Source organism: Anolis sagrei, chromosome 6 (assembly GCF_037176765.1).
Source record: "Anolis sagrei isolate rAnoSag1 chromosome 6, rAnoSag1.mat, whole genome shotgun sequence".
NCBI classification, from domain to species: Eukaryota; Metazoa; Chordata; class Lepidosauria; order Squamata; family Dactyloidae; genus Anolis; species Anolis sagrei.
Genome location: NC_090026.1, coordinates 62,465,578 through 62,486,486, shown reverse-complemented (window position 1 = coordinate 62,486,486; position 20,909 = coordinate 62,465,578). Strand labels below are relative to the sequence as shown.

At 40.1% G+C, this 20,909-nt stretch overlaps 1 protein-coding gene across 1 annotated transcript; it reads right to left on the bottom strand.

The window, feature by feature from the left end:
- Window positions 1–272: 272 nt before the first annotated feature.
- On the bottom strand, window positions 273–20,390 carry ZPBP (zona pellucida binding protein). The gene is made up of 8 exons (XM_060781527.2): window positions 20,210–20,390; window positions 14,979–15,041; window positions 11,950–12,075; window positions 9,466–9,615; window positions 7,932–8,150; window positions 6,293–6,369; window positions 4,280–4,457; window positions 273–1,255 (listed from the first exon to the last, which is right to left on the bottom strand). Exons 1-8 carry the CDS (start codon window positions 20,307–20,309, stop codon window positions 1,158–1,160), a joined length of 1,011 nt encoding a protein of 336 aa, XP_060637510.2. The 5' UTR covers window positions 20,310–20,390; the 3' UTR covers window positions 273–1,157.
- Window positions 20,391–20,909: the final 519 nt, after the last annotated feature.

Sequence of the window (20,909 nt, the reverse complement as noted above, 5' to 3'; positions counted from 1 at the left end):
TCTAGATGACACTACAAACTTACCACAGCACACGGTTATATCTTGTCTTAGCAGACAGGTTACTTTAATCAGTTACACAGAGCCTTCAGCAAAGGGCATCACAGCACAAGGAGAGAAATATACACTGTACATGACTTCCTTATATACAATTCTGTACATTTACACATAGCAATCACTGATTGGTTCCCAACTCATTAACTTAACTCAAACCCAGGATTGCATCATTCACAATCACCTGGACCAGGCCAGAACACATTCCCAAAATGATTCCCTATATACAGTTCATGACTCAGCATTTCCAATAGAAGCCTATTAGCAGTGCATGACTCAGTTATATTACATTACAATACATTGTAAAAGCTGACAGAAAAATTAAGTGCCAAGGCTAGGAATGATAAGGAACAAATAGAAATATAATAATAATACATGATGGCTTGAGGCAGGGTACAACAAATTCAAAAATATTTATTTATTTATTTACCGTATTTATATACCACCTTTCTAAGCCCGAAGGCGACTCCATATTTATTTATTCTTCATGCAAGGAAAAAGGTCCAGGATCCCTACTTTGGCACTTTCCAAGAAGTGATTTTAAATCTGGGGTTATACACCACTATCAAGCGTAATCAAATGGAACCTAATCAAGAGTAATCAAGTGGAGTCCCCAGTGGCGCAGTGGGTTAAAGCACTGAGCTGCTGAGCTTGTTGGCAGAAAGGCTGCAGGTTCGAATCCGCTGTCAGCCCCAGCTTCTCCCAACCTAGCAGTTCGAAAACATACAAATGCGAGTAGATGAATACGTACCGCTCCAGCGGGAAGGTAACGGTGCTCCATGGAGTCATGCTGGCCACATGACCTTGGAGGTGTCTATGGACAATGCCGGCTGTTCGGCTTACAAATGGAGATGAGCACCACACCCCAGAGTCGGACACGACTGGACTTCATGTCGGGGGAAAACTTTTACCTTTACCTAATAAAGAGTAAAGCTATTGGGAAAATAGAAAATCAAAATGTGGTGTTCCAGAGTATACAAAACAAATGGGATTTGGTTGCAGTTTTTCTGCGAAGGATGATATAAAAAAATAACTGGCATGATATTAAACTGGAATTTTGAAAAAAAAATCCTTTATTTGCATTATCAAGATATAAAGCAAAAAGTTTAGTGTTGACAATGTCGTGCTCCATACGTCAAGCTTTCGTTGCACGGAAGGCAGTGATTTCCTTCATGAGGGTTATATGTTCCTGGACTGCAAATCACTATAATAAAAATATTAAAACATTAAAATGTCATAAATTACATTCAAAATATGTACATGTGGACTTGCAATTTATCTTAATTATTTATATGAATGTCTCAGGCTCAAATCTTGTCATACAATCACAGTACAGCGGTTTAGAAAAAATGCAGGCTGAGACATTGAAGTGCTACCACAAGTTAGCATAGCAGAATTCTCTGTATCCTCATTTGCTTTTTAGCAATCTATAAAGTTTTTAAGAAGTATATAGTGCTTTAGAGAGAGAAAAGAGCAGTTGTGCAAGCTATGTATCACCCACAGAACACATAAAACAATCACTATAATAAAGAAGAGAGAAAATATCCAGTTTGCCTGACTAAAAGGGCTTTAGGAACAAAATCATGCCAAATTTGTACAATGAACACCCATCTTCCAACCTTCTACTATTCTAATGGATTTCTGGATGGTGGAAATATGATAAAACATAAGTGTATGTGTGAAAATGTGTGTATAGATGTATTTATCTATGTATTTTCCAAAATGGCTACCACTTCCAGAGACCCCTGTGACTTCTACAAACAACGAATCTTGGGCAAACATGACACACAGAATCCCCCCCCCCCCCCCAATATGACTAGGGAAGGTATTGAACACAATGGAACTGGACCAAACTTAGCAAAAATACCCATATAACCAACTTTAACCGCTGGTGGTGTTGGGGGGGGGGGGTGAACTTGGAATGACTAGAGTGGTAGTTTACTCATATCCTTATGCATTTTCTAATGGGACCCATTTATTAACTCCAAAAACAAACAATACAGTGTTACAAATAATATAACCTGGGCATTGTTTGGTACCTATGCGACTATATATAATAAAATAACTTACGTCCCCATTCTCACCACCACCAACAGCTTGTTGTTCCAAAATAAATATAGAAAGTCACCTGAATTTAATAGCACTGCATGCCCATGTCTAAAATGTTAGTTTATATGTGTGTGTGTGTGTGTGTGTGATATATCTATATATATATAAATGCTCTGTGCATAATGAGTACCTTAAAAACAAAAGAACCAATGAACGAAATCACACCAAACTTAAACTTATGTGACTCCGGTTATATAAGTAAATACAATAGGTATAAGAATAAAACTTTTATGGAGAATAAATCATCATTTGCAAGACTTGCTGAACAGGTTGATTTTCCTGTTTGTAGAGTACAGTTGAAGCATTTTCTGCAGAGTCTACTGTGAACGCTGTATGTATGGATACAAACAAAGATAAAGTTTGAATCTCCCAGATTTGAAATTAAACTACAATGAAAAACAAAACATAACTGGAGTGTGTGAATTCTTTGGGATGAGAAGATGAAAAATAATATTAATTATAAAATCATTATACAGTACATTATACATTATACAGTATAGAACAATCATTCTTGAGAATTTAGAATTCGTATAAAACCAGATTTCACTCTAAGTTGTCCGTACGGTGTTCCTGTATGAAGCTTTGTATAGAAAAGAAACTGGTTATAGTAGCAAATGGGCAATATAGAATAAAATCAAGAGAAGAGACAGAAACAGAAAAATGTAAGTTTCAAACTTATTTGCATAAACAATTTAGGATGCAAAAGAAAGGATCAAATCAAGGCTGAAAATTCAACTTTTCTCAGGTGATGACCATTTGATTGTTAAAATACATAAAATATTCCCAAAAACGGAAATGGAATACAAGCAGATTAATGAATGGATGACAAAGTGGTCACAACACACTGGTTACATGTGGACCAATGGGGGCAAAAGGTTTAAAATTTACTTTGAGTTATTATTTGAAGAAAAACATATATAAAATGATGCACTGATAGTATTTAATACCAGAAAGAATTTCCAAGATTTACAAGGGTGTTGTAAATAAATGTTTGAAATGTGATCAACATTTAGGTACATTTTATTGTATGTGGTAGACTTGTGATAAGACAAAAGAGTACTGGGTTTAGATTCACTGGATGCTGAAGGATATTTTAAAGTTAAAAACTGCAAATGAGATTGGATTTCTGCCAGAAATGAAAAGAGAAGCCTCTGCCTTTGTTTGTGTGTCATTGTATATTGTTGTAAATGTTTGTACATGCATGTAAATGCTGTAATCATATATATATATATATATATATATATATATATATATATATATATATATGGTTGAACATGACCCCCAAACTAAACATTTATTTATTCATTTACTTCATTTATATACCACTTTTCTCAGCCCTCAAGCGACTCAAAGCAGTTAACAACAGCAAAATTCAATGCAAAAACATCACAAAATGAATATGGGACAGTTAAAAACAGTAGCATCATCAAAGATTAAACATCAATATAACAATCATTAGCGTCTCATCAGTAAAATCAGAATCCAATCTCATCATCCATTATTCCGTATTCCTATATTCAATTACACTGCTTAATTGAATGCTTGTTCGAACAGCCAGGTCTTCACTTTCCTCCGAAACGCCAACAGGGAGGGGGCCAATCTGATATCTGTAGGAAGGGCGTTCCACAGCCAAGGGGCCACCACTGAGAAGGCCCTGTCTCTTGTTCCCCGCCAGGCGCACCTGTGATGCAGGTGGGACCGAGAACAGGGCCTCCCCAGATTATCTTAATGTCCTAGTTGGTTCATAGGAGGAGATGCGTTCGGAGAGGTAAGTAGGGCCAGAACTGTTTAGGGCTTTATAGGCTAACGCCAGCACTTTGAATTATGCCTGGTAGCAAACTGGCAGCCAGTGGAGCTGGAGCAACAGAGGAGTTGTATGCTCCCTGAGTGCCGCTCCTGTTAGCAACCTGGCTGCCGAACGCTGGACCATTTGAAGCTTCCGAGCAGTCTTCAAAGGCAAGCCCACGTAGAGAGTGTTGCAGCCTAGCTGTGCCAAAATCAAATGGATGTCTGAGCACAATACAAATACAATACAATATAATACAAAACTGTTCAATCTACCTAAATAGAAATCAAAATTAAAAAGTTCAGATTTGTAACTGAAGTGGCTGTTACCTACCACAACAATTGGGACAATCTGGATGTAGTAGAGCATTTATTCCATAGCCTGGCAAACAGTGTCTAATCCACACCAATTGCAGAGTGCCTTCAATATAATACGTGTCTGGTAACAGTCCTTTCCGTTTCCCAATAACTTCAACTTGCTGGCTAAAATAATGCTCTATTAAGTCTTTTGCCTGAAGCAGACAGAAATTATTTTCTTGTGAGGGGAATACAAAGCAATATTTCTTTGCATCTACTAAAGAAAAATATCTGTACAGAACATATAAATACTACTGACTAGGTCTGTTCAACTGCATTATTTAATGGAATAAAATTATATGGTCTGAAAAGTGTCCTAATTTGTTGAGTGTGAGAAATACATTTGCTTCACATCTTTTCAAAGGGAAGAATTAAATCATCTGCTTACTACATCTCTATAATTAAAAATATATAAATCTTTCCCTTCTGAGATCTAGAAATTAATTTCACATATGAAAAATAGAATACAACGGATGTTATGTGACTATCAAAAGCATGATTTCTATTTCAGTTGAAAATACCAGTAAGAATTAGAATGATGTTACAAAGCATCTTGGATGCATACATTTCCTCGTACTTTCTCACTTTTCTTTTCCCAAGGTAAACCAGGATTTGCCTCTATACAATGGATTATAAAAGCCATGATTCTGCAAACTAGAACTGGTAAGCTGTATGATTTGTCCCATTTGGAAGTAATAGCAAACTAGGTTGCTACTAAAGAAAATTAGGAAAATCTAAAGAAAATCCAAATCCTTACTTCAGAAACTAACATATAAAATATGTATGACTGCACTATTAAACAAAATCTGTGAGATTGGTTTTCATCTTTATGCACTTCTACAATGCAGGTTGAGGATTCCTTAACAGGAATTCGAAAATTCAAAATTCCCCACATGCTTTGCAATGATTCAGTGTATACAAACTTTTAAAGTTAAAATATCATGTAAAAATTGCTTTCAAGCTATCTGTACAATGTCTATATTAAACATAAATGAGTTTTCTGTTTAGATTTTGGGCCCATCTCCATGTTTTCATTGTGTACATATATACAAAATTCAAAAAATCCAAAATCCCAAGCATTTTTGATAAGGGATATTTATTATGTGTCTTATTTTTCACTGACCTGGCATTACTAAAGAGCAAAGTAACGTTTCTTGGATTTATGCATTTAAAACTAAGGTCTTCCTGCAGATAGACATGGATTTTTCAGTAGTATCATGCTAGCAGTAGCATATAACTTCCCAATTAAGACATTATTATTTTCCCTTTTTTTGTTTCAGGAGCGACTTGAAAAACTGCAAAGTCACTTCTGGTGTGAGAGAACTGGCCGTCAGCAAGGCAGTGCCCAGGGGACGGCCAGATGTTTTACCATCCTGTGGGAGGCTTCTCTCATGTCCCTGAAAGAGAAGGTGGAGCTGACAGACAGCAGCTCACCCCGCTCCCCAGATTCGAACTACCGACCTTTCAGTCAGCAGTCCTGCTGGCACAAGTGTTTAACCCATTGTGCCACTGTGGTCTTTATTCTCCCATGCAGAATAATAATAATAATAATAATAATAATAATAATAATACTCTGCTCTTAGCTCAGGAACAGAGATGCAAAAGCTGCTCACAACCTTAAAAACTATACAATTTAAAAACCACAAGAAGTAAATATTAAAGTAAATATTACTGGTCTTAACAATTTATGAATAACTTAAATAGCCCTGGATTCAATATAGATCTTTGAAGGATACTACACCTCTGTAAGTATTCACTGTTCCTACTTTCTGTTCTTCAACTGTTACAAACCTATAGGTTGACTGATCTCCTTAAGATGCCAAGATGAACTAGGCACTTTCAATTGTCTCCTATTTCACCTTACTCATCCCTTGCGATCACTACTTCTGAACAAATAACTTTAAAGCTGTTCTTTTCAAATTTTACAAAAGAACTACAAACAAAAATACTTTGTCTATGCTTTATTTGCTCTCACATGAATCTACACTACCTTTCGTAATCTTCTCGATACATCACACAAACTTTTTTGACATACACTTTTACTTTTCTCTGCATCTAGAGAAGAAACTGTAAAAATATTTTATTTTAGAAGGGAAACACTCATTGCACAGCACTGTACACAAAAATCTTGCAAAGAGCAGCACATTTAACCTCTCAAAACTCAATGGTAAAACATGATCCGTGAATGTAGAGGGCTCCAATTTTAATGTCAAAATAAAATTGGGTGGTTATCTGCAGCTGGTTCTTCAAGTAGCTGTCAAGGAACTAACACATACATATTGTTCTCTGTCTATGCAGGACTTTCCAAAGCTGGAGAAAGTGTCATTTCAGCAGGAACTCTGCCCCTTCCATTGTGTCAATGTATAGTCTCTTTCCCACCCATTTCTAAGTTCAGCACAACTTGTGGACTCAAGGCTGAGGGGGGAAAGCTATAGTGGTAAGGAGGGGGTGGTTTAAGTGAATTCACAGATGACCAACTGAAGAACCACATTTACAGGCAAGTAACTGGTTCATCGTCTTTATCTATGTATGACACAAATACATGGGTAGAATGCCAAGCAATACTTCCTTTAGGACAGTGTTTCTCAACCTGGGGGTTGGGACTCCTGGTGGGGGGGTCACGAGGGGGTTTCAGAGGGGTCGCCAAAGACCATCAGAAAACATTTCTGTCGGTCTTAAGAACCCCTTTGGCAGAAAAGGCTGAAGATCTCTATGCCTGTAACTTCTCTTCATTTTTGGGAACAGACGGCAAATCCTCCCACCAAAAGCTCTCCTCTGCTGTGATTGGCCAGCCTCTCAGCCAAGGGGAGGGCAGTTTCTGAGAATCCAAGTGGGAAGAGGAGAGCAGGGGTGCATGGCAGCATGGTACACATATGCGGGCGAGGAAGAGTGTCTGAGGTTGGAGGGAGGCTAGCGCCAGCAAGTCCCTTCAAGGCATGGGTGTTCTGTGTGGGAAATTTGGTCCAATTCTACCGTTGGTGGAGTTCTGAATGTTCTTTGATTGTAGGTTAACTATAAATCCCAGAAACTACAACTCCCTAATGACAAAATCAAAATCTATTCCCCAACCCCACCAGTATTGAAATTTAGGCGTATCAGGTATTTGTGCCGAATTTGGTCCAGTGAATGAAAACACATCCTTCATATCAGATATTTACATTACAATTCATAACAGTAGCAACATTACAGTTATGAAGTAGCAACAAAATTAATTTTGTGGCTGGGAGTCACTACAACATGAGGAACTGTATTAAGGGGTCACAGCATTAGGAAGGTTGAGAAACACTGCTTTAGGAAGGTAGAAAGCAGATCATGGACAGATAGTTGAGAACACTGCCTTGCCAAAGATGGTATCCTGTGAGCCCTTGTGCTAATTTTGAAGCATCTAATGACTCTGAAGGAAAACCATAACATAATAAATCATAACATGATAAAACCTAACTCAGTCATTCACTAAATGACAATTATCTGAAAACTAAGTAAGTGTATAATAACTAGAAAATGTTTGGGCAATTCATTTCTTACATGAAATATTATTTCATTAAATTTGGCTGTCAGTAGAAATGTCTTGAATAAATATTTTTCATGAAATGAAAGTTTCATCAAACTGTCCAAAAAGTAGATTTTACCTGTAAAAGTAAAAAATATTTCATTTTGCATTCCACCTCTCTGCATTTTAACATGATGACATTCTGACTTGCGTAATGAAACCTCACAGGTTAACTCAGACACAAGTTTGGAAAGTCCTCGAAGCAAATTCTTCCCAAAAGAAATATTGTGGATATTGTTACAGGAAGTTGCATGATATCGAACAGTGAACTCATAGTAAAAGCTAGGGTCAGAATAAGCTGCAGTGAAGAAAAATACAAGATAAAAATATAAACTTACAATTTTCTTCATAATATTTTAATTAAAATTGTATTACATTTGTAAATGCAAACCCCTTTGTGGATATATAAATCTGTTGACAGATCTGCACATGCGCATTCCAGGAGGAGGGGGTGGTGGTGAAAAAAACTCTGTACTCTCCACTGCTGTCAAGCTGCAGATACTCTAGATCCTAGAACTGGTTACATGGCAGCCTTTATAGTATGTGTAAACATCATGCTACCCTCTACCAGTGGTTCTCAACCTGTGGGTCCCCAGATGTTTTGGTCTGCAACTTCCACAAATCCTTACAGCTGATAAAATGGCTGGAATTGCTGGGAGTTTACCAGCTGTTCGGATTTCTGGGAGTTGAAGGCCAAAACACCAGGAGACCCACAGGTTGAGAACTACTGATCTACTCAATGATTTCCTGGCCAGTTGCAAGGAGGAGGAGCTATGTAATATGTCATTTTACAATCAAGATTTGACTGATTGAAGATTGACCCACCATTCCAAAAGGTGGTTAGCGTCACTTAATTTAATATCCAACTTACAAATGACTCATAGTTAAAGAATGGGGGTGAGACAACAGGAAGTGAGAGAAATCTACCCCTAGGAAGGGAAATTCACTCTTAAAAGCATTATAGGAGAAAGGTGTCCCAACTCAGGCTTTATCACCAATCCTTGTTTCCACAACAAGCCAATTTTTTTCAAAATCCAATTATCACAGGGACAGATAGTGTGGTGAAATGTTCTGAACAGAGGTACAGACAGTAAAGCAAAACCACAGGGGCATTAACCCTTCCCTATGTCATCCAGTGCTTTTGTGTATGTGTGGAGCTACACTTTAAAAATGTACCTGTTTCAACTTAGAAACAAATTCCACTTAAGAACAAATCTACAGAACCTACTTTGTTCGTAATTTGGAAACTGCCTGTAGTCATTTTTTAAAGTCCTTCATATGGTCCAAGTACATAGTACAAGTCCTTCAGGAGGTGCAACTTGATAAACTGCCAGTGAACTGCTTACAGATAAGAACCTTGGGACACATGGTTGAAGTAGGTATGACCACTCACTGTATGCAGTCTACAGTGTAATTGCCAGAGGGTCAGTTACCCCAAAATAAATATTTAAATATACAGCATCAGTTTCCAACTGCATTAAAAATGAGACATTTTAAAAGATTGATTGCAAACAAAGAAAGGATAATTATTTAAGGGAAGGCAATCTGTTGCCTTTTGCTTATTTTGGAGAATAAAACCGAATCAAAGAACTGCTCCAAACAGTATATCTTACCATAAATAATGTATTTCATTAAATAGCTTTTTCCATCTTGCTCAGTATTTGGCTTAAATACAAGGGAACATGTATACACTCCACTCATCTCATGTTTGAAGTGTCGGAATAACAGAGTTCCTGTTGGCGTTATTTTCACACTTGAATTTTCTGTTATAAAGGTAAAATAAATGTAGTTTTCTATAATTAGATTTTTTAACAACAAAAACCAAACAGGCAACACCTTATACTCAATTTCAAATCGTGATAATGTTATATATTACATTTTTCCAAATGTTAACATGCAAAACTAAGATGTTAAACTCAACTGGCTTTCGGTGCCTGTATGAAATAAATGGACACCATGTTGCTTATGCCTGACTATATTTCTTAAAGAGTGCACATATAAAGTAAGCTCTTCCGTAAGTGTTAGGGGCCAAACCTTGTCCTTCCATTGTGCAACCAACAATCCATTTTGATTTTTCCAGTCTTGTGCAAAAATCAATATTCAGTCTGGCAATAAAAATAAATCAGGTATTTATTTATTTATGACTCATTGGCATCCCTAAAGAGAAAGAAAAGATCCAAAGCAAGAAATGATTTCATATTCTAATTGGTGAATATCCCCATTTTGATTAATACCTCAGATCAGAACTGAAGTAAAGAGGCAGTACAGGAATATCTGGTTACCCTATACAAATCCAAGTCTCCAAGTCTCCAAAACCAGATGAACTACATCCAAGGATAAGAAAAACACTGGCAGAAGTAAATTCCGAACTACTGGCAATCGTCTTTTAGAATTCCTTGAGAACAGGAGAAGTTCCAGTAAACTGGAAGAAGCAAATGTTGTTTCCAACTTCTAAGAGGGGAAAAAAGAGGACTGAAACAATTCTGGCCAATCAGCTTCACATCAAGTCCTGGAAAGATTCTGGAGCAGATCATTAAAAAGACAATCTGGAAGCACTCAGAAAGGAATGCCATACTCAGGAAACGTCAACATGGCTTTCTTAAATACAAGTCACGCCAGACTAACCATATGTCTTTTTCTGATTGAGTTACATGATTGGCAAATGGAAGGAATGCTGTGAACATAGCAAATCTTGATTTTAATATTGATAAAGGCCGTCATGATATTCTCACAAAATGGTAATAAACTATCGGCTAAACCAGGCTTCTTAAAACTTTTCCACTCATGAACCCTTGGGGCCAAGAAATGTTTACATGATCCAGGGCATGTGAGCATATAAAATAGGTATAAAACCCAAACATCTACGTCTATCAGCTCTGGCAAGACTTGCTAAACAGGTTGATTTTTCTTTTTATGAAGTGCAGCTGAAGCATCTTCTGCAAAGTCCACCATCAACATTGCATAACGGATTTGTGGAAATGTCTAAAAGAACCACTAGGTGATGTTCAGAAATAATAATAATAATAATAATAATAATAATAATAATAATAAAAACTTTATTTATATCCCGCTCCATCTCCCCCAGGGGGACTCGGTGCAGCTTACATAAGGCCATGCCCATCAGTACAATACACACAATATAACACAAAAGCATAACAAAACCAGAAAATAAAATATATAAAACGGAAAACCAATAGAATAAACGACACAACAATATAAAATCAACTATTAAAACACAAAAGAAAACCTTCACACAAAAGAAAACTTTCACTCTTGCCAAGTTTTTCAGGACCCCAAAACTGAGCTAAAGAGATCCGATTTCAAGTCAGGACCCACATTTTAAGAAGCAGTGGGGTAGACAATGCTACTGTAAGGTTGATTGGGAACTGGTTTATTTAATCCAAAGAGTACTTACCTCCTCATTCTGGAGAAAATAATAATAATAATAATAATAATAATAATAATAATACTTTATTTTTGTACCCCACCTCCAGCTCCCCAAAGGGACTTAGGGCAGCTTACATGGGGACGAGCTCTAACAGCATGATTAGAATACAGCACATTAAAATATATAATGGCAACACAAAGTGACTAGCGGGGTGTAATTTGTTTATCTTATGTAGTGCAGCAAGTTCATATACAGTGGGAGCTGGATTATTTAAAATTAATCATACATAAGATATTACTGTACATGCTAAGTTATGTTTAAAACTAACCAATTTGACGTTTGGCTGAAATGCAAGTTTTGTTTAAAATAGTAATAAACATTCCAAACTCTTCTTTTTATTCACATACCATGGTAAGGGTAGGTGTGTGTGTATGTGTGTATTCTGGCATTTCCTAGGGAGGCTTGATCATGCCTCTGTACGATTTAGTTCAAACACAAGCACAATCAGCAATTACTTCACTGTGATTAAATATGTTATGAATATTTTCTGAGCTTTAAGTTATAACTCTAAAGAACAAAGAACAAAGAGAATGAACAAAGAGAATGAAAAAGTAAATAAATATTTCGAAAACCAATACCATTGCAAATCAATTACTTCCTGCCTTTTAAAAAGACAATTACTATCTAAGATGGAATTAGAAAAAAATACCTGTAACCAGATGACCTCCTGGTCCATGCCACTGAAATATTGGATCGATCATTTCTAAATTTCTCAGACGATTCGTAACACATAGAATACGCGGACTGTTGTGACTCAATCTGACATAAACTTTGACTGAAAAATATAGAGTCTTTTTTATCAGTGGTGGTCTTGCATACATCACAAATACAACTGCAATTATGCCAATAAATATAGTGTAAAACTTCAAACAGAAAAAAGTGCTTTGAAAATGAATCCTCAGGATCAATTGGGTGATGTAATGAATCCTCACCCCCTCATGCACATCATGTTGTCTGTGCAGACACTTCCCCTTCTCTTACACACACACACACACACAAAATGTGCTTACAAGACTACATGATTATTGCCACTTAAGGAGCCAGCTGAATGTATCCATTAAGAAAAATGAAATGCAGTAGGCCCATATATTAAGAAAAGGATATATTCCAGGAACCTTCACAGAAGTTTGTATGAAATCTGGAACCCTTTGTCTAAGGACTGATGCTGCTGAAAGCTGAAAATATTGTACATAATCAAAATATCCGCCTTCCTGCTCCATACCGCCACTCCACTCACCTGCTGCCTCACAGAGGGAAGGGGAGGGGAGCAGAAGGGATAACTCACACCTTAGCAGGCAGTTTCCAAAAGCAGCCTCCTTTCCAGATGCCAAATTTAGTGGGAAGTTCAGCTGGGCAGCCATATAAGTCTCTGGGAGAAAGAAGTGTGTCTCTTTCCTCTGCAGAGAGGAGTCACCCAGGCTTCTGTTGCTTTGCTCGGCAGGAGAAAGAGTTCATCTCCATCCTCTGCGAAGAGGAGTGCATCTAGGCTTGCCACTAGATTTGGCACCCGGGGAGGGAAGCTGCTTCTGGAAGCTCAGGGCACGCAACCTGCCCCTCTACCACCCTTGCTTTCACCCACGCAAGTGAACACGAAAACAGTGCAAAGTTAGGGAGTACAGGCAGACCCCAAGTTACAAACATCGGACTTACAAACAACTCATAGTTACAAATGGGGGTGAGACAACAGGAAGTAAGAAAAATCTGCCCCTCGGACGGGAAATTCACTCCTGTGAAAGTTATCCATTTTTTCCCAAAATCTAATTGTTACAGGGACAGAAAGTGAGGTGAAATATTCTGAAATGGGACACAGACACAAAGCAAACATCACATGGGTGTCAGCTCTTCCCTATGCTCTCCAAAGCCTATTTAGCAAGGGGGGGGGGGGCAGGATTTGGGGTTGCACTTAAAAACTGTACCTGTTCTGACTTACAAACAAATTCAACTTAAGAACAAACCTACAGAATTCTATCTTGATCGTGGAGAGAAAACAAGACCACCACCTTTTTTTGGGGGGGGGGGGGCATGCTTTGTTTGAAAGAAGAGCTGCTTCTTCCCAAGAATTTCAAAAGCATCGTATCTCCTTTTTTGCTTCTCCTCAAACTCAACAGGAGGGAGCACCTGGTCACTAAAATGCCTGCCATTTCTATATGCCGCACCTAAGTGTGCAGGATCATAGCAATATAACAAATTCATGTAATTATTGTAGTTGTCCTTGAATAAACCATCAGTTTTGTTGATCACATTTCACAATCAAATTTCAGGTAAATATATCCACTACAAATTTGATTAATTCCTTGGGCATATTTATATTGACCACTGAAGTCAGGTTGAAAGAGCAACAAATGCATTATGTACACCATTAATGCATACTGCAGCATAATTTAAGACATTTGAAAACTGAGATAAGCAAAATTGAGGGATACGCCAAAATAGAGCCCTTAATAAGCATCAGTGCACTCCAGAATAAACAACATTGCATAGCAAGTGCAACTCTACAGAACGCAAATTCCTTTATGCAGACATGTAGCCGGGGGGGGGGGGGGGGCTTGGTGGTCCGCGAGAAGGTCTTACTGGTACATTATTTAAACTGTTATGTTTATTCATATCATGATCTGATCACCATGCTCAATATATCCCATATGCATGGGGGTATTGGGGTAATGATACAAAAGATTTGCTAGGGTAGACCCTCTTTCACTCAGACTCAGCCCTCCCCCCCCCCCCCCCCAATCAAAATCCTGGCTACGGGCCTGTCTTTGTGGATATCCAAATCTGTCCACAGATCTGTACATGTTCATTGCAGGGTGAGTTGGAAAAAAACTTGTATTCTCCACTTTTGTCAAGCTGCAGATACTGTGGATCCTAGAACTGGTTACAGGACAGGATTACAGGACAAACTTCTATTCTCCACTGTTGTCAAGCTGCAGATACTGTGGATCCTAGAACTGGTTACAGGAAACTGCTTCTGGAACCTCAGGGCAGGGAACCTGCCCCTCTACCACCTTGCTTTCACCCACGTAAGTGAATATGAAAATCAGGAATGAAAATACATTCCTAACTCTATCGTATGTGTAAACACCATCCTACCCTCTAACCCAGTGGTTATCAATCCGTGGGTCCCCAGGTGTTTTGGCCTTCAACTCCCAGAAATCCTAACAGCTGGTAAACTGGCTGAGATTTCTGGGAATTGTAGGCCAAAACACCTGGGGACTCACAGGTTGAGAACCACTGCCTAACCAGTTCCAGTATTGTCAATCTAATCACCTGTACATTGAAACCACTTTCTATGCTAGTTGAAAACTGAGTTAGTAGTCAGTGTAGATGTGCTCCTTATTTGTGCTTTGCTTTTATTTGAATGCAAGTGACTAAGCAAGCTAGGAAGTTGTAGTTAGTGACAGTTTCCTATTGTGTGCAGTCTAAGAAATATGATTAGTGTTCCCAACAAAAAAAGAATGCAAAACTTATTTTAAAATCTGGTTTCATATTCTGGCTAATTTTGAACGCATTAACCATAACTTTGGGTATTATCTACACAATGATTTCCTGGCATGTTGCAAGGAGAAGGAGCTATGAACTCTGTGTGTAATATGTCACTTTAAAATCAAGATTTGACTGATTCTAAAAGGTGATTAGCCTCAATTAATTTAATATCTTAATATTAAATCTTAATTTGAATACCTGGCAAATTGGTCGATCCTACTATTTTCAATCCATTAGGGTCTTGATGGATAGAGGAATAAACTATCAAAACAGAAGAAAAAGAACAGCTGGCATAAAAATAAAGCTTTTTAGAAATATCAAAACGAGAAAAATCAATAGACCTGCACATGGATAAGAACACGACTGGCACAAAATTAGAAAATAACAATGCACATACTGCTGCTTCACCCTCCAATTACACAGGACTGCGGTCTATAAATTCTTTAAAACATTTTACAACCATATCTAATATTTGGGTAGTGATTATAGGAGTTTTGTAGATAAATCTTGTTGTGTGTTACTAAACCCACTATTATGATCAGATGCAAACCACATTGTTTTGTTTGTGGCAGTGAACTATTTTATTAGCCTAAACATGCCAAAATTATTTTTAATTTTTGTTTTTAAAATCAAAACTGAAAAATATGTGAAAATGGAAAGCCTGTTAGAAGCATCCCAAAAACAATAATCTTTTAAAATTCTTTTCATCTCACCCATTCAGACAATAAACCTTCTGGATTTTCAAATTCCATTGCTTGTGGATCACACTCTATATGGTGGCAATGTGCATGCAGCCAATGTATCAATGTAGCTGCCATTTAATAAGGGTCATAATCACTTGCATTTTTGCACCCACATATAGTCCTGGAACCACATCCCTTAGACATGGTGGCCCCTTTTCATTTCACTTTCCTAAGGAAAAATGAAGTGTGCAAAAACAGAAGATGGAACTCTTTAATATCTATTTTATTAGTAGCTATTAATAATAGATTACAGAAACAAATTTGATTTCAGATTAGAGAATATATTGATCCTCCTTCGGTTACTAAATATTTGTTTTCCTTGAATATTTTAAAATTATTTTCCCTCTTTTTGAACAGCACTCAAATTTTTTCCAGACATTAGTTCCACTTTAACTTTCACAGGCTTATAAAAGAGCGAAGAAGTGCTAAGCAATCCCCAATTATGGTTGGGAAAAGAAAGCAAGCAAGCAAGCAGCAACCAGGTCCTCGCCATCATGCCTTGATCTAGATTCAGATGAGAGCTCCCATTCCCTAAGCTAGTCATGCCTGAGGCATTCAGAAGTGCAGGCAGCAGCAGTACCTCCACTATATTTAGATCCAGCTTTAAATACTGAATGCAGAATATTACCTAACATGCAGATGTGAAAGGTTTTGACAAAGCAATTTACATCGGGCATTTAGAAACCATGAAAAGTGGAGAATACACCTCCTCTCCACAGGGTCAAATCTGTAATTCCATGTCTGACTTGGATGTCTCCATGGAATAAAGGCCCCTTCCCTCAGTCTAAACCAGGGGTCCCCGAACGTTTTAAACAGAGGGCCAGATCACAGTCCCTCAAACTGTTGGAGGGCCGGATTATAATTTGAAAGAAGCATGAATGAATTCCTATGCACACTGCACATATCTTATTTGTAGTGCAAAAACACTTAAAAACAATACAATAATTAACATGAAGAACAATTTTAACAAATATAAATTTATTAGTATTTCAATGGGAAGTGTGGGTCTGCTTTTGGCTGATGAGATAGGATTGTTATTATCTGCTTTCCAGTCGTTTCAGACTTAGGTTGACCCTGAGCAAGGGCCGGGTAAATAACCTTGGAGGGCCGTATTCGGTACTCGGGGCATAGTTTGAGGACCCCTGGTCTAAACTTTAGTGCAGGGTGAAATAAAGTGCAGTCTCCAGGGACTCTAGTATACATCCTCCAAACCACATACCATTTCATATGTTTAGATTTTTTAGGAATACCCTCTTGTGCATGGTTGCAATTTTCTAGTCTTCACACAGTGTTTTAGATTCAAGGAGACTTTGTGAAAATAGCAAAAGGCATTTGGTGAATCCTTGTTATAAAGAAAAAAGGTATCTCCTGGGCTAAGTATCAAAACTCGTATGCCAACTGCGACCGTACCTCGTAAAGGCTGATCTGGCCAGGGTAGTCCATGCCTTGGTTACCTCTAGATTGGATTACTGTAATGCACTCTACGTGGGGCTGCCCTTGAAAACGGCTCGGAAATTTCAGCTAGTCCACCGGGCAGCAGCCAGGATGTTAACTGGTGCTCCTTACAGAGAGAGGTCAACCCTCCCGTTTAAGGAGCTCCATTGGCTGCCGTTTATTTTCCGGTCCCAATTCAAGGTGCAGGTACTCACCTACAAAGCCCTTAACGGTTTGTGACCTGCCTACCTGCGTGAACGCATCTCCGTTTATGAACCCGCACGCTCCCTTCGCTCATCTGGAGAGACCCTGCTCACGATCCCACCTGCTTCGCAGGCGCGTTTGGTGGGGACGTGGGACAGGGCCTTCTCTGTGGTAGCCCCCCCCGACTCTGGAACTCCCTTCCCAAGGACATCAGACAAGCCCCTACGCTAGCAGTCTTTAGGAAGAGCTTGAAGACCTGGCTATTCCAGTGTGCCTTTCCAGAATAGGAAACTCCAGCAACATGTCCCGGAAGCACTTTATTTGAGATTTTAAGATTGTCCCGCACACTGCACTTACCCAAACATCCTTATATTTCATTTGGCATACTCAGCACTTTTTAATCTGTACCCATAACACTTGGCCCAGCCTTAGTTTTATTGTGCTATGTGTACTGTTTTTATTGTTTACTGTTATTGCTTTCATGTTTTGATTTGTTTTATGGTTTATGTGTATTTGTTATATTGTTGTTTTATTGAGGCCTTGGCCTTTGTAAGCCGCATCGAATCCTTCGGGAGATGTTAGCAGGGTACAAATAAAGTAAGTAAATAAATAAATAAATAAAAACACACACACAGGATGCATCCACAGCCCCTTACACATCTGAATAAAATCCCACATTATCTGCTTTGAATTGGAGTATTTGGCAGTTTGGACTCTGGTAACCCAGTTCAACCAAGATTATGGCAACAAGAATGATTGACAACTGGAAAATAGAGGGAGAAAATGTGGAGGCCGTGACAGACTTTGTATTTCTAGGTGCAAAGATTACTGCAGATGCAGACTGTGGCCAGGAAATCAGAAGACGCTTACTTCTTGGGAAGAGAGCAATGTCCAGTCTCGATAAAATTGTAAAGAGTAGAGACATCACACTGGCAACAAAGATCCGCATAGTTAAAGCAATGGTATTCCCTGTAGTAACCTACGGATGTGAGAGCTGGACCTTAGGGAAGGCTGAGCGAAGGAAGATCGATGCTTTTGAATTGTGGTGTTGGAGGAAAGTTCTGAGAGTGCCTTGGACTGCGAGAAGATCCAACCAGTCCATCCTCCAGGAAATAAAACCCGGCTGCTCACTGGAGGGAAGGATACTAGAGACAAAGTTGAAGTACTTTGGCCACATCATGAGGAGACAGCAAAGCCTAGAGAAGACAATTATGCTGGGGAAAGTGGAAGGTAAAAGGAAGAGGGGCCGACCAAGGGCAAGATGGATGGATGGCATCCTTGAAGTGACTGGACTGACCTTGAAGGAGCTGGGGGTGGTGACGGCCGACAGGGAGCTCTGGCGTGGGCTGGTCCATGAGGTCACGAAGAGTCGGAGACGACTGAACGAATGAACAAAACCCAGTTCAAAGCAGATATTGTGAGATTTTCTGCTTTGATATTCTGGGTTATATGGCTGTGTGGAAGGGCCCTACATTGTGGCACTATCTGGCAGAGAAGACGTCACAAAACTGCAGCTCGTGTTATTCCAAGCCATTCCAGGCCGTCTTCAAGAGCAGCCCCACGTAGAGTGCATTACAGTAATCCAATCTGGAGGTGACTAAGGCGTGGACCAGCCAGAACGGGATTATCTGTGTCCACACTGCCATATATTCCAACCAAAGCTGATAATGTGAGATTATATTCAGCTGTGTGGAAGGGGCCCCAGTCACCCTCAAAGGGCAGGCCTCCAACTCCCAGAATTCCTGACCACTGAACAAGCTGGTTCAGGAGGAGGAGCTGAGGAGCCTTCTAATCAAGGTGAAAGAAGAAAGCGCAAAAGCTGGGTTGCAGCTAAACATAAAAAAAACCCAAGATTATGGCAACAAGAATGATTGACAACTGGGAAATAGAGAGAGAAAACGTGGAGGCCATGACAGACTTTGTATTTCTAGGTGCAAAGATTACTGCAGATGCAGACTGTGGCCAGGAAATCAGAAGACGCTTACTTCTTGGGAAGAGAGCAATGTCTAGTCTCGCTAAAATCGTAAAGAGTAGAGACATCAGACTGGCAACAAAGAACCGCAAAGTAAAAGCCATGGTATTCCCTGTAGTAACCTACGGATGTGAGAGCTGGACCTTAGGGAAGGCTGAGCGAAGGAAGATCGATGCTTTTGAGCTGTGGTGTTGGAGGAAAGTGCTGAGAGTGCCTTGGACTGCGAGAAGATCCAACCAGTCCATCCTCCAGGAAATGAAGCCCGGCTGCTCACTGGAGGGAAGGATACTAGAGACAAAGTTGAAGTACTTTGGCCACATCATGAGGAGACAGCAAAGCCTAGAGAAGACAATTATGCTGGGGAAAGTGGAAGGCAAAAGGAAGAGGGGCCGACCAAGGGCAAGATGGATGGATGGCATCTTTGAAGTTACTGGACTGACCTTGAAGGAGCTGGGGGTGGTGATGGCCGACAGGGAGCTCTGGCGTGGGCTGGTCCATGAGGTCACGAAGAGTCGGAGACGACTGAACGAATGAACAAAACCCAGTTCAAAGCAGATATTGTGAGATTTTCTGCTTTGATATTCTGGGTTATATGGCTGTGTGGAAGGGCCCTACATTGTGGCACTATCTGGCAGAGAAGACGTCACAAAACTGCAGCTCGTGTTATTCCAAGCCATTCCAGGCCATCTTCAAGGGCAGCCCCACGTAGAGTGTATTACAGTAATCCAATCTGGAGGTGACTAAGGCGTGGACCACCCTGAACGGCATTATCTGTGTCCACACTGCCATATATTCCAACCAAAGCTGATAATGTGAGATTATATTCAGCTGTGTGGAAGGGGCCCCAGTCACCCTCAAAGGACGGGCCTCCAACTCCCAGAATTCCTGACCACTGAACAAGCTGGTTGGGACTTCTGGGAGGTGGAGGCCCAAACAGACTGAGAGTGTCTGAGGCCTTAGTCAGATTGGGATCAATCGGCTTGCAATAGCCCGTCGTGTGCAGGCCTTATTCAGAAAGCGCGGGACACACCCCTGACTGGAAGAACGTGGAGCAGCAGCGGCGGCGCGGCCTTTACCTGAGGGGAGGCCCTGACTCAGCACCAGCGCCAGAAGCAGCGCGGGACCGCAGAGGGCGCGGGAGGACCCGGCATGCCTTTCACGGCCCCGGCGCCACATGCCCACTCTCCCGCCAACGCCGCCGGGCCGGCTCCCGCGCCCGCCCCCTTCGCCTCCCGCTTCCCCGCAAGTTCCCCGGACAAAGGCCCCGCCGAGCCCAAGCTCCCCGTCACAATGGCGGAACAAGCGAAGCAGAACGTTGCCACAGGGACTCTCCTCTCCCTCGCTCGCGCTCCCCTCAGAGCGCACCACTGGCACGCATGCGCAGTGGAGAGCCGTCCCGTCTTCAGCGAATGGCCTCTCAAGCGGAAATGCGCGTCGCTATGACAACAGGATTGCAGAGCACTTCGGCCGCGCGACCCTTTCTCAGAATAGCTTTTCTGCCTGGATGCTTCTTGTGTCAGCTTTCGGGACGAATTGGGACCATAACTCACTTCTGTTGGATTATTTTTTACAGATACAAATTGGAGAGCGCATCTGTATTGAGCCCTCATGAGCATTCTGGGCCAAATGCCCCTTCAGAACTAACTCTGGCTCAATTTGGTGGCTGTCATGTGCCAGATTGGTTTAAGATTGGGAAAGGCGTCCGGCAAGGCTGCATCCTCTCACCCAACCTCTTTAACTTGTATGCAGAACACATCATGTGATGTGCGGGGCTTG

Coding starts and splice junctions, on each gene's coding strand:
- ZPBP (XM_060781527.2), bottom strand. CDS start 20,309: ATGTGGCGCCGGGGCCGTGAAAGGCATGCCGGGTCCTCCCGCGCCCTC. Junction 12,076..14,978: donor AGGATCGACCAATTTGCCAG/GTATTCAAATTA, acceptor TATATTTTTCAG/TCAAAGTTTATGTCAGATTG. Junction 4,458..6,292: donor TATCGAGAAGATTACGAAAG/GTAGTGTAGATT, acceptor TGTCTGCTTCAG/GCAAAAGACTTAATAGAGCA.